Genomic DNA, 13,818 nt, shown 5'->3' on the forward strand with positions numbered 1-13,818 from the left:
ACTCACCATACTGTACCAATCTAAGAATTTTTTACGCTAGCGTGCTAATCCAAACCAAACTGTCCCGAATCTGCACGGTTCCAGCAGCTATGATGGATGTGTAACCAGGCCAGTTCAGTACAGCTTGGTTTGGCTCCGTAGTGTGAAATGCCCTTAACACTCCTAACACATCATACAGCACAATTTCGGACACCATACGCACACTGTTTAGAAGGCTCTCTCTGTTTACTATTGTTTGTCCCTCTGTTTTTTTATATCTCTCTGGACAAAGTGGTGACACCATGGACGTGTTGCATACATCTGTTTGTGGTTCTGTAGTGTTTGGTACATCTGCTTGTGGTTCTGTAGTGTTTGGTACATCTGTTTGTGGTTCTGTAGTGTTTGGTACATCTGTTTGTGGTTCTGTAGTGTTTGGTACATCTGCCTGTGGTTCTGTAGTGTTTGGTACATCTGTTTGTGGTTCTGTAGTGTTTGGTACATCTGCTTGTGGTTCTGTAGTGTTTGGTACATCTGTTTGTGGTTCTGTAGTGTTTGGTACATCTGCTTGTGGTTCTGTAGTGTTTGGTACATCTGTTTGTGGTTCTGTAGTGTTTGGTACATCTGTTTGTGGTTCTGTAGTGTTTGGTACATCTGCTTGTGGTTCTGTAGTGTTTGGTACATCTGTTTGTGGTTCTGTAGTGTTTGGAACATCTGTTTGTGGTTCTGTAGTGTTTGGTACATCTGTTTGTGGTTCTGTAGTGTTTGGTACATCTGTTTGTGGTTCTGTAGTGTTTGGTACATCTGTTTGTGGTTCTGTAGTGTTTGGTACATCTGTTTGTGGTTCTGTAGTGTTTGGTACATCTGCTTGTGGTTCTGTAGTGTTTGGTACATCTGCTTGTGGTTCTGTAGTGTTTGGTACATCTGCTTGTGGTTCTGTAGTGTTTGGTACATCTGTTTGTGGTTCTGTAGTGTTTGGTACATCTGTTTGTGGTTCTGTAGTGTTTGGTACATCTGCTTGTGGTTCTGTAGTGTTTGGAACATCTGCTTGTGGTTCTGTAGTGTTTGGTACATCTGCTTGTGGTTCTGTAGTGTTTGGTACATCTGTTTGTGGTTCTGTAGTGTTTGGTACATCTGTTTGTGGTTCTGTAGTGTTTGGTACATCTGCTTGTGGTTCTGTGGTGTTTGGTACATCTGTTTGTGGTTCTGTAGTGTTTGGAACATCTGCTTGTGGTTCTGTAGTGTTTGGTACATCTGTTTGCGTTGTGGTTTGGCAGTCAACGCCTCATCGGAATATGGCGTACCTAGCCCGAGTGAGAGTTGTGAGACAAAGACACAGAACAGCTGACCCTGGTTCAATGACTCTTTGAAATCAATTCTAATATATTATCTGGACTTGATCCGGCTTGCTTGTTGCGATGGAACCAATAGAATAGTCCCAAAATTCCCTGTCCACCTGGCAATCCAGGCAGGCTAAAACAAAAGTATTTTAAGGAATTGAAATAAGATTTGAACCCAGGTGTGGTATAATATTGCAGTAACAGCCCTGGAGTGTTGCTAGGCAAGCTGAGATCATGAAATAAGATTTGAACCCAGGTGTGGTATAATACTGCAGTAACAGCCCTGGAGTGTTGCTAGGCAAGCTGAGAGCATGAAATAAGATTTGAACCCAGGTGTGGTATAATACTGCAGTAACAGCCCTGGAGTGTTGCTAGGCAAGCTGAGAGCATGAAATAAGATTTTCCTCCACGTTTCAAAGGGATTTTCTCTCCCCAACATCAACATGGGGAATGTTGATGAGGTTCTTCTTGAGCACATGAAAACTAATTTCACATAAGCATACCGCAAAGTTTTAAGTCTACATCTCAAATGGCCTATACAGTGCACTACTTTGGGGGGGGGGGGGGGGGGGGGGGAGCCCATAGGGCTCTGTTCTAAAGTAGTGCACCACGTGCTTGGGGATAGGGCGCCATTTGGGACGCACTTGGAATCTTTCCAGAAATAAGTGCAGCGGCAGTTTTTAGTCCGCCTTCTTTTATCAAATCTGATTTAATGTGGTTAATCCAAACCCTCGCTAACTACATGTTCATCAAACCACATGGCCCAGTTTAACTTGACTCGTTTTTAAATGGGCATACAGCCTGACTTGAGAAGCAGAACACAGGGACTAGGCTTATCTCGATGTGCAATGTTGCAATGCAATGTGCATGAATGATTTCACGAATGTGCTGTGTGTGTGCGCGATGTGAGGGAGTGGGTAGGTTTAATGTCCCGTGTCGCCAGCATTCTCTGAATGCTTTAGAAGCTCCCAGTTAACAAAGCGTCCCGTATCTTAGCAAATCGCACCATCAACGTGTACATCAGCAAAAAAGACTTTCGTCTGCAGGCCTATAGTGAAACATTTTAAAGTCGGCTGTTACGGGCAAAATATTATTGTGTGCATAGACTTCAGTTCAAAGCCAGGGCGGATCTTTTCCCATATCCCAACCCCACACAGGGACTAGGGAGGACTAGGGAGTACCCCATAACACTTCCATGATAATAGTGTCAACCCAGTAAACCTATTTCTATTTTAACTGAGCAGGCCTACAATCATGGCCTGCTTGTGGTTTCTGTGGCGGTGGAGCTGTACTCGTCTAGGCCGCATTGAGCAGAGGTAAAGCCCTCCCTAGGCCTCTTTGTAGGACACTTCCGATCTTGCGCGGCTCTGTTGGTAATCGTGCGTCACCGGCAGTGCCGAGGCTGCGGGTTCAATTCCCACGGAGATCCCACGTAGGCTACACTGTGAAAGTGAACGCAGTCATAGCTTAGGCTGCTACGCCCACAGGAAACAGCTGAATAAGGGTGATGTGTCTGTTATTCCTTTGGAAACTTGACCCTGGCTATCAAACTGTTAGGCGGTGTTGTTCGTATGTGAAGTGATGGATATTTTTATTCAAGCTAATTCACCCGTCTTCATGATCTCTATACTTTATTACTCCCATATCTGAAATACATGGCCACATATGAGACCTGATTCCATGGACAAAATGCCATCGTTGCATAGGTATGAAGTGTAGTAAGTGAAGGGCATGTCTCAGACCTGGATTCAAATAGGATTTGAAATCTTTCAACTATTTTGAGCTTTTGCTTGAGCCGGCCTCGGAGTGCCAAGTGGGTGAGATTCTCACATCTGGGATTGTTCTTTTTTGTTCCATTACGCCCGGCAAGCTCAATAAAGCACGGCTAAAGTACTTGAAATGATTTCAAATAGCATTTGAACCCAGGTCTGATGTCTTCAAAATATATGCCAGCGACCAGGGACTTGCAGGGTATAAGCTCTCTGTTTATAGCCTAGAATGTGACCTCTCAGCCAATCAGGTCTGACACATAAACATGCTGGTAAATATTTACACATACCGTCCAATAAAGGGCTCAGTACACGAGCGTTGTCGGGCCATCTATGACCCCCGACTCCCAGCAGGACCAGTAGCTACCTCGCTGTGTTTTTCGTGTGTACGTGTGTACGTACGTGCGTTCCTCCCTGCAGTGCTCTGTGGGTGTGTGCGTATCACGCTTAGGGACTTCTGTTGCAGTCCCTTCTTACTGTCACGGCCAACACACATTTTTATTCCAAGCAGGTGAATGGCCTTACTGCACACTACGCTACGTGATGGAAAATAGGGTAAGGACTGTGCTTCCACCAAAGCTTTTTCCAACGACACAGTACAGTATGGAAGTTAACATTCTAGATGACACTGACAGTTCTCATATCAGTGTTAATCTTTAAGATAAAGCCTCTCTTTTAATCAGACAAACATCTGCCTGGTACAGCCCAGAGAAACAAGTGGCCTCTGACCCTATCACCATACCATCAGCAGATATAGTACTTCTTCAAACGCTTATCTCATCTTCCTCAGCCCCCCCCCCCCCCCCCCCTCCCATCTGTGCTCAAGTCAGTCAAGCCTTTTCATGCTTCATTGCCTCATTCATATTCCTCTCTGACTGTCTGTCATTCTCTCTCTGTCTCTCGTGCTCTGGCTCTTTTCCCATCTTTCTCAATCTCTTTCTCTCTCTCTCTTTTTCTCTCGCTCTCTCTGTTTCTTGCTCTCTCTTGCTCTCTCTTGCTCTCTCTTGCTCTCTCTATTATTTACAGTGCGGAAAGCCTGAAATTGGCTGCCACTACTTATCATAAGATGCATTCGTCAAGGGCCAGGGTTATGCCATGGTCTGTGACAGCCCTGTTGCACTCTGATTAAAGGGGCAGAGAGGTGGAGAGATGTGTGAGAGAGGGTAGAGAGGTGGAGAGTAGGGGTCGACCGATTATGATTTTTCAACGCCGATACCGATACCGATTATTGGAGGACCAAAAAAGCCGATACCGATTAATCGGACAATTTCATTTATTTTTTAATTTACTAATATGACAATTACAACAATACTGAATTAACACTTATTTTAACTTAATATAATACATCAATAAAATCAATTTAGCCTCAAGTAAATAATGAAACATGTTCAATTCGGTTTAAATAATGCAAAAACAAAGTGTTGGAGAAGTAAGTAAAAGTGCAATATGTGCCATGTAAGAAAGCTAACGTTTAAGTTCCTTGCTCAGAACATGAGAAAATATGAAAGCTGGTGGTTTCTTTTAACATGAGTCTTCAATATTCCCAGGTAAGAAGTTTTAGGTTGTAGTTATTATAGGAATTATAGGATTATTTCCCTCTATACCATTTGTATTTCATTAACCTTTGACTATTGGATGTTCTAATAGGCATTTTAGTTTTGCCAGTGTAACAGTATAGCTTCCGTCCCTCTCCTCGCTCCTCCCTGGGCTCAAACCAGGAACACAACGACAACATCCACCCTCGAAGCAGTGTTACCCATGCAGGGCAAAGGTTACCCATGCAGGGCAAGGGAAACAACCACGGGCTCAGAGCGAGTGACATTTGAAACTCTATTAGCGAGCGCTAACTAGCTAGCTATTTCACTTCGGTTACACCAGCCTCATCTCGGGAGTTGAACAGCGCAATGCTTGACGCACAACGAAGAGCTGCTGGCAAAACGCACGAAAGTGCTGTTTGAATGAATGTTTACACGCCTGCTTCTGCCTACCACCGCTCAGTCAGATACTTAGATACTTCTATGCTTGTATGCTCAGTCAGATTATATGCAACGCAGGACACGCTAGATAATATCTAGTAATATCATCAACCATGTGTAGTTAACTAGTGATTATGATTGATTGATTGTTTTTTATAAGATAAGTTTAATGCTAGCTAGCAACTTACCCTGGCTTACTGCATTCGTGTAACAGGCCGTCTCCACAACGAGAGAGAGGCAGGTCGTTATTGCGCTGGACTAGTTAACTGTAAGATTGGGTCCCCCGAGCTGACAAGGTGAAAATCTGTCGTTCTGCCCCTGAACGAGGCAGTTAACCCACCGTTCATAGTCCATCATTGAAAATAAGAATGTGTTCTTAACGGACTTGCCTACTTAAATAAGGATTAAATAAAGGTGTAAAAAAAATCTGCAAAATCGGTGCCCAAAAATAGCCCTAATTAATCAGCTATTCCGATAAATCGGTCAACCTCTAGTGGAGAGATGGGTGAGAGAGGGCAGAGATGTGGAGAGATTGGTGAGAGAGGGTAGAGAGGTGGAAAGATGGGTGAGAGAGGGTAGAGAGGTGGAGAGATGGGTGAGAGAGGGTAGAGATGTGGAGAGATGGGTGAGAGAGGGTAGAGAGGTGGAGAGAGGGATGATGTGGCATCAACCTCTAGTGTCCCCGATCGGTGCGTATGGTGTGTGTGTGTCGCCAGCCCCAAATATCTCTCGCCCTGCCTGTGTGTGGGGTTGACGGCGATGGGGGGGAATAACCTTGCTGTGAGTTGCTTCAGGACAGGAGTGATGTCACAGGCCGGTTTCACGCTGCATTGGTCAACGTCACTTAGTGCTGCAGCATGACCCAGCTGGTCCGGCCCCTCCTCTCTCCTCTCTATGCTCATCTGGAGCTGCTGCATTGCAATGTGTGTCCTTGTGCCACAGCTCCTCTCTCAGTATCCATACTTTGCAGCACATGTACCCTCAATATGCTGATTACAATCACTTCCTTCTATATCACATGTTGCTTCTCTCTGACCTCTCGATAAGCTATGCGGTCCTTTTCAGTCTACATTTCTCTTGTGTTGCTCTCCTCTTTCTTTCTGTCTCTCGTTCTTGCTCTTTCTTCCTTTCCTCCTGCATTGTTCTTCTTCTTGTCCTCCGTCTCTCTGGCCAGCCATTATCTTCTCCCATAACCTCTGCCAACCCTCCCACCCCCCCTCTCTGTGCTGTCTTCTCTCTGTGCATGATTCCATATGTGTTATTTCATCATTTTGACATCTTCACTGTTATTCTACAATGTAGAAAATAATTTTCAAAAATAAAGAAAAACCCTTGAATGAGTAGGTGTTTTACATTTTTTTGACCAGTAGTGTACCTAATATTTACAATGGCCAAACCCTCCCCTAACTCTTATGATGCTGGGCCAATTGTGCACTGCCCTATGGGACTCCCGATCACGGCCAGTTGTAATACACCCCGGAATCAAACCAGGGTCTGTAGTGACGACTTAGACCACTGCGCCACTCGGGAGCCTGATGCCTTAACCACAGACTATTGCCATCCAAACCACAGGAGCTCCAGCCTAGGTCCTCTTTCCCTCTACCCCCTTCTCATCTCCCCACCCCGTCCGGGCCAGCCATTCAGCCAAGGCCGTCTCTCTGCTCTCTCACCTCCTCTCTCCACCTCTCCTCCAATGTCAAGCCTGTCTATCCTCAGCCATCCCAGCCTACCATCCCTCCTTCTGTCCAACAATGCCTCAGTCAAGGCCCCCTCTCTCTGCTCCTCTCCCCTCTCACCTCCCATCCTCCTCCTATCCTCGCACCTCCTCTCCTTCCCTACCGAACCAGTATAACTGAGCCCCTGCCCTGAGCCCCTAGTTAGCCGGTGGTGTGGTGTGCTGTGCCACTTGATTTCTCTGTCCCTGTCATCGCCTGTCCGTTGCAGCTGTCAGCGGCTCTCCAGACCTGTTTTATAAGCCTTAATAATCATCATCATCATCATCATCTTGATACAATAATTATTCGCCCGGCCAATGTATGCACACGCACACACACGCACACACACACATCAACATTCCAGAGGCTTTGGGCATGCCTTTTTCATCCTGCTAGCTGCCAGATGATCTGTTTGAAGTGCTCACAGCACACAGCGGAGGGGCAACGTGTGTGTGTGTGTGTGTGTGTGTGTGTGTGTGTGTGTGTGTGTGTGTGTGTGTGTGTGTGTGTGTGTGTGTGTGTGTGTGTAAAGCACAGCACTGCTGCAGCAGCAGGCCATCATGAAGAAGTAAACCATGGGCAACAGCTCCTAGGTGTCTCAAGACCTAGCCAGGCAGAGGTCAATCTGTCCATCCAAACAACCACACTAATACAGACAGACAGAGACCAATTGGCCAATCAACACACTGAGCTGAGACAAACGTATAGCTGTACACACTTCTCCAAATAGTGGCCAGTATCTAAAAGCGTTTGGTGGTGAGAAGTGAGGGGTGGATGGAGAGTCTTGCAAAAGGACAGGGACTGTCTCTGTCTGCAATGCCCCCTACTCCAGTCCCGTCCTTTTAATGGATGACTCGCTCTGTTGTTTACCCCTGAACCAAGACATTACCAGGAGCACTCCTTTCAGCAGGAGATGAACCAGAACAGTGCTACTGGAATGGATACGTGGATTGAGTTTCTCTCTGTTGGACTGCAGGACATTCCCCAGACTTCCATCCACCTGCACCTTCCAGCTCCCACCACTGCCACAAAGGGTATAGATACCCACTGCCCAGTGGCACGTATATTTAGAGGGATATGCATTTCAATGTAAGCAATCAACTTCGAGTTTGTCTAGGCCTATTGGAGAAGCTGTAGGCAGCCTTGGTATTCTGGTGTTAGGTTTTGCTCTGTCGGAGTGGAAGGATCGACGAATGCCGGCCTCCCCATTGATAATTTACACAGTCAGATGAGGAGGCCCAAGGGTGAGGTGTGTGTGGGGTTGGGTGGGTGAGGGGGCTTATGGGGCCATAGGCAGACAAGATGCCCCCCCCCCCCCTTACTGCAGGCATGTCTCTCATCATGTCTGTCTGGGATAATGACATGAGTGGAGGAGGGGGAAGGGGGGGGACCAGGAAGTTTTCCTTGATCAGGTAAAACACCTGCCTCCACAGCCTAGATCATTACTCCCTAGAGTATCAGTGATCAGATGACTTGTTACACTCTGCTATGTCCTCTATGCATGCCATTTTGCAGCCTGGCTCCTGTCTCCTATCCCTGATGCAGATTGAATAACATAGCAGACACCGAAACTCTGTGTGTGTGTGTGTGTGTGCGTGTGTGCGTGTGTGCGTGTGTGTGTGTGTGTGTCTGTGTGTGTGTGTGTGTGTGTGTGTGTGTGTGTGTGTGTGTGTGTGTGTGTGTGTGTGTGTGTGTGTGTGTGTGTGTGTGTGTGCGTTTATCACTCTTGGATTCGCGGATATGTATCAATGTACCCAGGCGCACAATGGCAGGTATACAATATCAAACTGCGTCATTGTGAGCACCGCATTCATTGGCTGGTGTGTATGGTGTTTTGGGCCTCTGTTTGGGCCTCTGGCCTCAATTTGTATCCATCCAGTGTTTTATTCACCCGTTGTTTTCGTTAGCCTAAATACTATTCTCCATCTCTCCATCTCTACACAGAGCCAGGCAGAAGCCCACTACAAAGGCAACCGCCACGCCCGGAGAGTCAAAGGCATCGAGACCTCCAAGAGTCGCCCCCAGGAGGGTGACAAGCCGGCCCCACTTGTTCCCCCCTCCCCGTCCGACCCCAGTGGACCCCATACAGGCACCTCGGACATCAGCGACCCCTGCAACGCAGGTAAGACCATGGTGGAGAGAGACTTTGAATATCCCCTAGCACTTACATACAGGGAGTACAGTAACAGTATACTGCCAATACCAGCTCTCAGTACAGGGTGTTGGGTGTATACCAACTATACCCTGCACAGTTCCATCATCACCCCACACCAATACAGTGGAAACATTTATGGGTGACCGACATTATAACAGGGTTGATGGCAAGTAAATGCTGTTGAAAATAAACCTAAGACATCGAAAACAAATTGTATTTGTCACATGCGCCGAATACAACCGGTGTAGACTTTTCCGTTTATGCTTACTTTTAAAACGTAAGAAACAATTGCTAAATAAAAGAAGGGAATAGTGACACAATAAAATAACAGTAACGAGGCTATATACAAAGAGTACTGGCACTGAGTCAACGTGCAGGGTTACGAGGTAGTTGAGGTAATTGAGGTAATATGTACATGTAGGTAGGGGTAAAAATGAGGATAGATAATAAATAGAGTAGCAGCAGCATATGTGAAGAGCGTGAAAGAGTGTCTGTGTGTGAGTGCGTGTGTATTGGAGTGTCAGTGTAGTATGTCTGAGTGTGTGGGTAGAGTTCAGTGAGTGTGCATGGAGCCGGTGCAAGAGAGTCAGTGCAACAACAAAAAAAGCGGAGTCATTGCAAATAGTCAGGGTAGCCATTTGATTACCTGTTCAGTAGTCTTTTGACTTGGGGGTAGAAGCTTTTCAGAATCCTTTTGGTCCCAGACTTGGCGCTCTGGTACCGTCTGCCATATGGCAACATACAGATCAGTCTATGACTTGGGTTGTTGGAGTCTTCAACCATTTTTAGGGACTTTCTCTGCACCGCCTGGTATAGAAATCCTGGATGGCAGGGAACTTGGCCCCAGTGATGTACTGGGCTGTACGCACTACCCTCTCTAGCGCCTTGTGGTCGGATGCTTAAGCAGTTGCCAAGTGGTGATGCAACCAGTCATATTCTCTCAATGGTGCAGCTGTCAAACTTTTGAGGATCTGATGGCCCATGCCAAATCTTTTCAGCCTCTTGAGGGGGAAATGGCGTTGTAATGCCCTCTTCACGACTGTATTGGTGTGTTTGGGCCATGTTTCCTGTAGTCCAAGATCAGCTCCTTTGTCTTGCTGACATTGAGGGAGAGGTTGTTGTCCTGGCAACACACTGCCAGTTCTCTGACCTCCTCCCTATAGGCTGTCATCCTTGTCAGTGATCAGGCCTACCACCTTTGTGTCGTCTGCAAACTTATTGATGGTGTTGGAGTCATGCACGACCACACAGTCGTGGGTAAGCAGGGAGTACAGGATGGGACTAAGCACGCACCCCTGATGGCTGTGTTGATGGTTAGTACGGCAGATTTGTTGTTGCCTACCATCACCACCTGGGTGCGGCCCGTCAGGAAGTCCAGGATCCAGTTGCAGAAAGAGATGTTTAGTCCCAGGGTCCAAAGCTTAGTGGTAAGCTTGGGGGGGGCACTATGATGTTGAATGCTGAGCTGTAGTCAATGAACAGTATTCTCACAGAGGTGTTCCTTTTGTCCAGGTGGGAAAGGAAAGTGTGCAATAGAGAATCTGTGGATCTGTCGGGGCGGTATGCGAATTGGAGTGGGTCTAGTGTGTCTCGGATGGTGGCGTTGATATGACCAGCCTTTCAAAGCATTTCATGGCTACAGATGTGAGTGCTACGGGGCTATAGTCATTTAGACAGGTTAGCTTGGTGTTCTTGGGCACAGGGACTATGGTGGTCTGCTTGAAACATGTAGGTATTACAGACTGTGTCAGGGAGAGGTTGAAAATGTCAGTGAAGACACTTGCCAGCTGGTCACTGCATGCGCTGAGTATTTGTCCTAGTGATTCGTCTGGCCCTGCGGCCTTATGAATGTTAACCTGTTTAAAGGTCTTACTCACATTGGCCATGGAAAGTGTGATCACACAATCATCTGGAACAGCTGGTGCTCTTATGCATGGTTCAGTGTTGCTTGCCTTGATGGGAGCATATGAGGTATTTAGCTCTTCTGGTTAGCTGGCAGCTCGTGTCTGGGTTTCCTTTGTAATCCGTAATAGTTTGCAAGCCTTGCTACATCCGACAAGCATCAGAGCCGGTGTAGTAGAATTCAATCTTAGTCCTGTATTGATGCTTTGCTTGTTTGATGGTTTGTCGGAGGGCATAGCGTGATTTCTTATAAGCATCTGGATTAGTGTCCCGCTACTTGAAAGTGGCAGCTCTAGTTAAGTGCGGATGTTGTCTGTAATCCATGGCACCTGGTTGGGATTTGTTCAAAAGGTTACTGTGTGGGCCACGTCGTCGATGCACTTATTAATTGTGACCGACCGGCTCAAATCGGTCTCATGTAGAAAAATTTGAAATAGTGTTTTTTACATTTTTGGATAAGTAGAGACTCAAAATTATATATCATACACTATATCATACACTACAGTTGAGGAACAATGGGAAAGTAATTTTGCTTTGAAAGTTGAGAAAATGGCCTTTGAATGTTTAACAGTTAACCCACTAGGCTGTCATTGTAAATAAGATATTTTTTCTTAAAAATGAGCCCCTTTTTTCCCAATTTTCGCCTAAAATGACATACCCAATTCTAACTGGCCCTGAAGCAAGGATATGCATATTCTTGGTACAATTTGAAAGGAAACACTTTGAAGTTCATTGAAAATGTGAAAGGAATGTAGTAGAATAACACAATAGATCTGGTACAAGATTTTTTTTATTTTTTTTGTACCATCATCTTTGAAATGCAATAGAAAGGTCATAATGTATTATTCCAGCCCATGAGCAATTTAGATTTTGGCCACTAGATGGCATCAGTTTATGTGCAAAGTTTTAGACTGATCCAAAGAACCATTGCATTTCTGTTCAAAATGTTGAATCAAGACTTCCCAAATGTGCCGAATTTGTTTATTAATAACATTTCATGTTGTAAAATTGTGCACTCAAACAATAGCATGGTATTATTTCAAATCAAACCAAATAAAATGTATTTATATAGCCCTTCGTACATCAGCTGATATCTCAAAGTGCTGTACAGAAACCCAGCCTAAAACCACAAACAGCAAGCAATGCAGGTGTAGAAGCACTTATTTCACTGTAATAGCTACTGTAAATTGGACAGTGCAGTTAGATTAACAAGAATTTAAGCTTTCTGCCAATATCAGATATGTCTATGTCCTTGGAAATGTTCTCGTTACTTACAACCTCATGCTAGTCGCATTTAGCCTACGTTAACTCAAGGTTAAATAAATAAATTAAAAATAACAGCCGTCAAGCTAACTTGCCAGCCACATCCAGACACAAATGAGAGAAAAGCTCACTGAACATTACTCGCCCTAGTAGAGCTGGTTAGGCTGTTATGTTATCCAGAGCGTTGGTGACTGTAACTGTCATTTCGCTCTCAGAGCGTTCAGAGCCCAACCTGGACGCTCTGGCCGATGAGTAGGGTTGAGCCGAACGTTCTGACCTCACAACGGCAGTCAAGCACCCAAGCTAACTGGCTAACATTGGCTAGCTTGCTAGCTACTTCAACACATAATGACAGAACACCCCACTTTGACCATTTTACTCACCCTAGCAGAGCTGGTTAGGCTGTTTTCATGTTATTCAGAGTGTTGGTGACTGTAACTGTGCTGCTGGAAACAATTTATTTACACCTTTTTGCTGACATTTACTGACACCGGCAATATTCGACGGGTGTTGAATTATTCTGCGCTCTGGCACACTGAGATTAGTCTTTTGTTAAGACATGTAGCTAGCTAGCTAGCTAGGTAAACAATTAATCATTATCCAAACTCTGCATGAATCTGCAGGTAGCTAACCAACCAGGTTACATGTTAGCTAGCTAACATTAGGCTATAACTAGTGGCTCTGAGATACAAATTATAAGATCATACACGTAATGTTAGCTAGTGAGCCAGCCAGCTAACATTAGCTAGCGAACAGTACACTAACTTCAAATGAAACAACTTTCTGTCAAAATTACAAATGTGTAATATCTGGAAATGTAGCTAGCTAGACTATGTTACATACATCATGGATGGACGAGTCTCCTGTCGGATGCCATGGTTGCCCTTAGTTTAAAGATGTAATTTTTCCGGAGACAGGTGTTTTCTCCTGAGCTATCATACTCGAATTCCACTGATTTCAAAACTCGGTTCACCCAAAAGTGGAGAGCATACATGTAACGTTAGCTAGCAAGCCAGCCAGCCAGCTAACATTAGCTAGCTAACAGTACACTTTAACTTGACATTAGGTTTATGCAGTTTTACTACTCAATACATTTGATAGAAAACCGCGATAGCCAGGTTTACCTAGACAAACTGACTAGCTCAAATAGACAGAACCGTGCTTTATGGCAGACTAATCCAAGCTCATCTCTCAGCATGCCCAGCCCACTCATTATCTCAGCCAATCATAGCTAGCGGAAAGGTTGCAATCTTTTTCTGTGGATAGACCAACTAGGCTCATAATTTAACAATTGTATTTGTATTTGCAGCATTCAAGTTTGTTATTAAGGCACATGGAATTTCACATGTTCGAGAAGGCATTTCTGAAAACATATTTTGATTTAAAAAAAATGTTTTTTTTTGTAAGCAGGAATCAGGAGGATAGAGTTAGGGTTAGATTTGCCAAATGGAGGGCAAGGGAGATTAAAGGTGAACAAAAGTTTTTTCGCATCTAGTTGCACAGGTGACTTGTTAGTAGAAATGAGGTATGGCTGCATTAAAATCACCTGCCACTAGGAGCATTTTGTTGTTTGCTTATGGCCTTATACAGCTGGTTGAGTGCGGTCTTAGTGCAGTAAATAGACAGCTACGCAAAATATAGCAAAATATAGATGAAAACTCTCTTGGTAAATAGTGTAGTCTACAGCTTTTCATTAGGTATTCTAACTCGGGCGAGCAGAAC

At 45.1% G+C, this 13,818-nt stretch overlaps 1 protein-coding gene across 7 annotated transcripts in view; it reads left to right on the plus strand.

Moving 5' to 3' along the window:
- LOC139368407 (zinc finger protein 385A) overlaps nt 1-13,818 on the plus strand; it is a 127,576-nt gene that overhangs the window by 89,462 nt on the left and 24,296 nt on the right. For all 7 annotated transcript variants that reach the window (XR_011626959.1, XR_011626960.1, XR_011626961.1 and 4 more), the window contains one exon: nt 8,721-8,898. Coding sequence is in view for 4 of the 7 variants with exons in the window: in XM_071107255.1 (XP_070963356.1) it covers nt 8,721-8,898 (178 nt within the window). In the remaining 3 variants the exon portion in view is untranslated. The remainder of the gene's footprint in view (nt 1-8,720; nt 8,899-13,818) is intronic.

This window comes from Oncorhynchus clarkii, chromosome 16, assembly GCF_045791955.1.
Source record: "Oncorhynchus clarkii lewisi isolate Uvic-CL-2024 chromosome 16, UVic_Ocla_1.0, whole genome shotgun sequence".
NCBI lineage: Eukaryota > Metazoa > Chordata > Actinopteri > Salmoniformes > Salmonidae > Oncorhynchus > Oncorhynchus clarkii.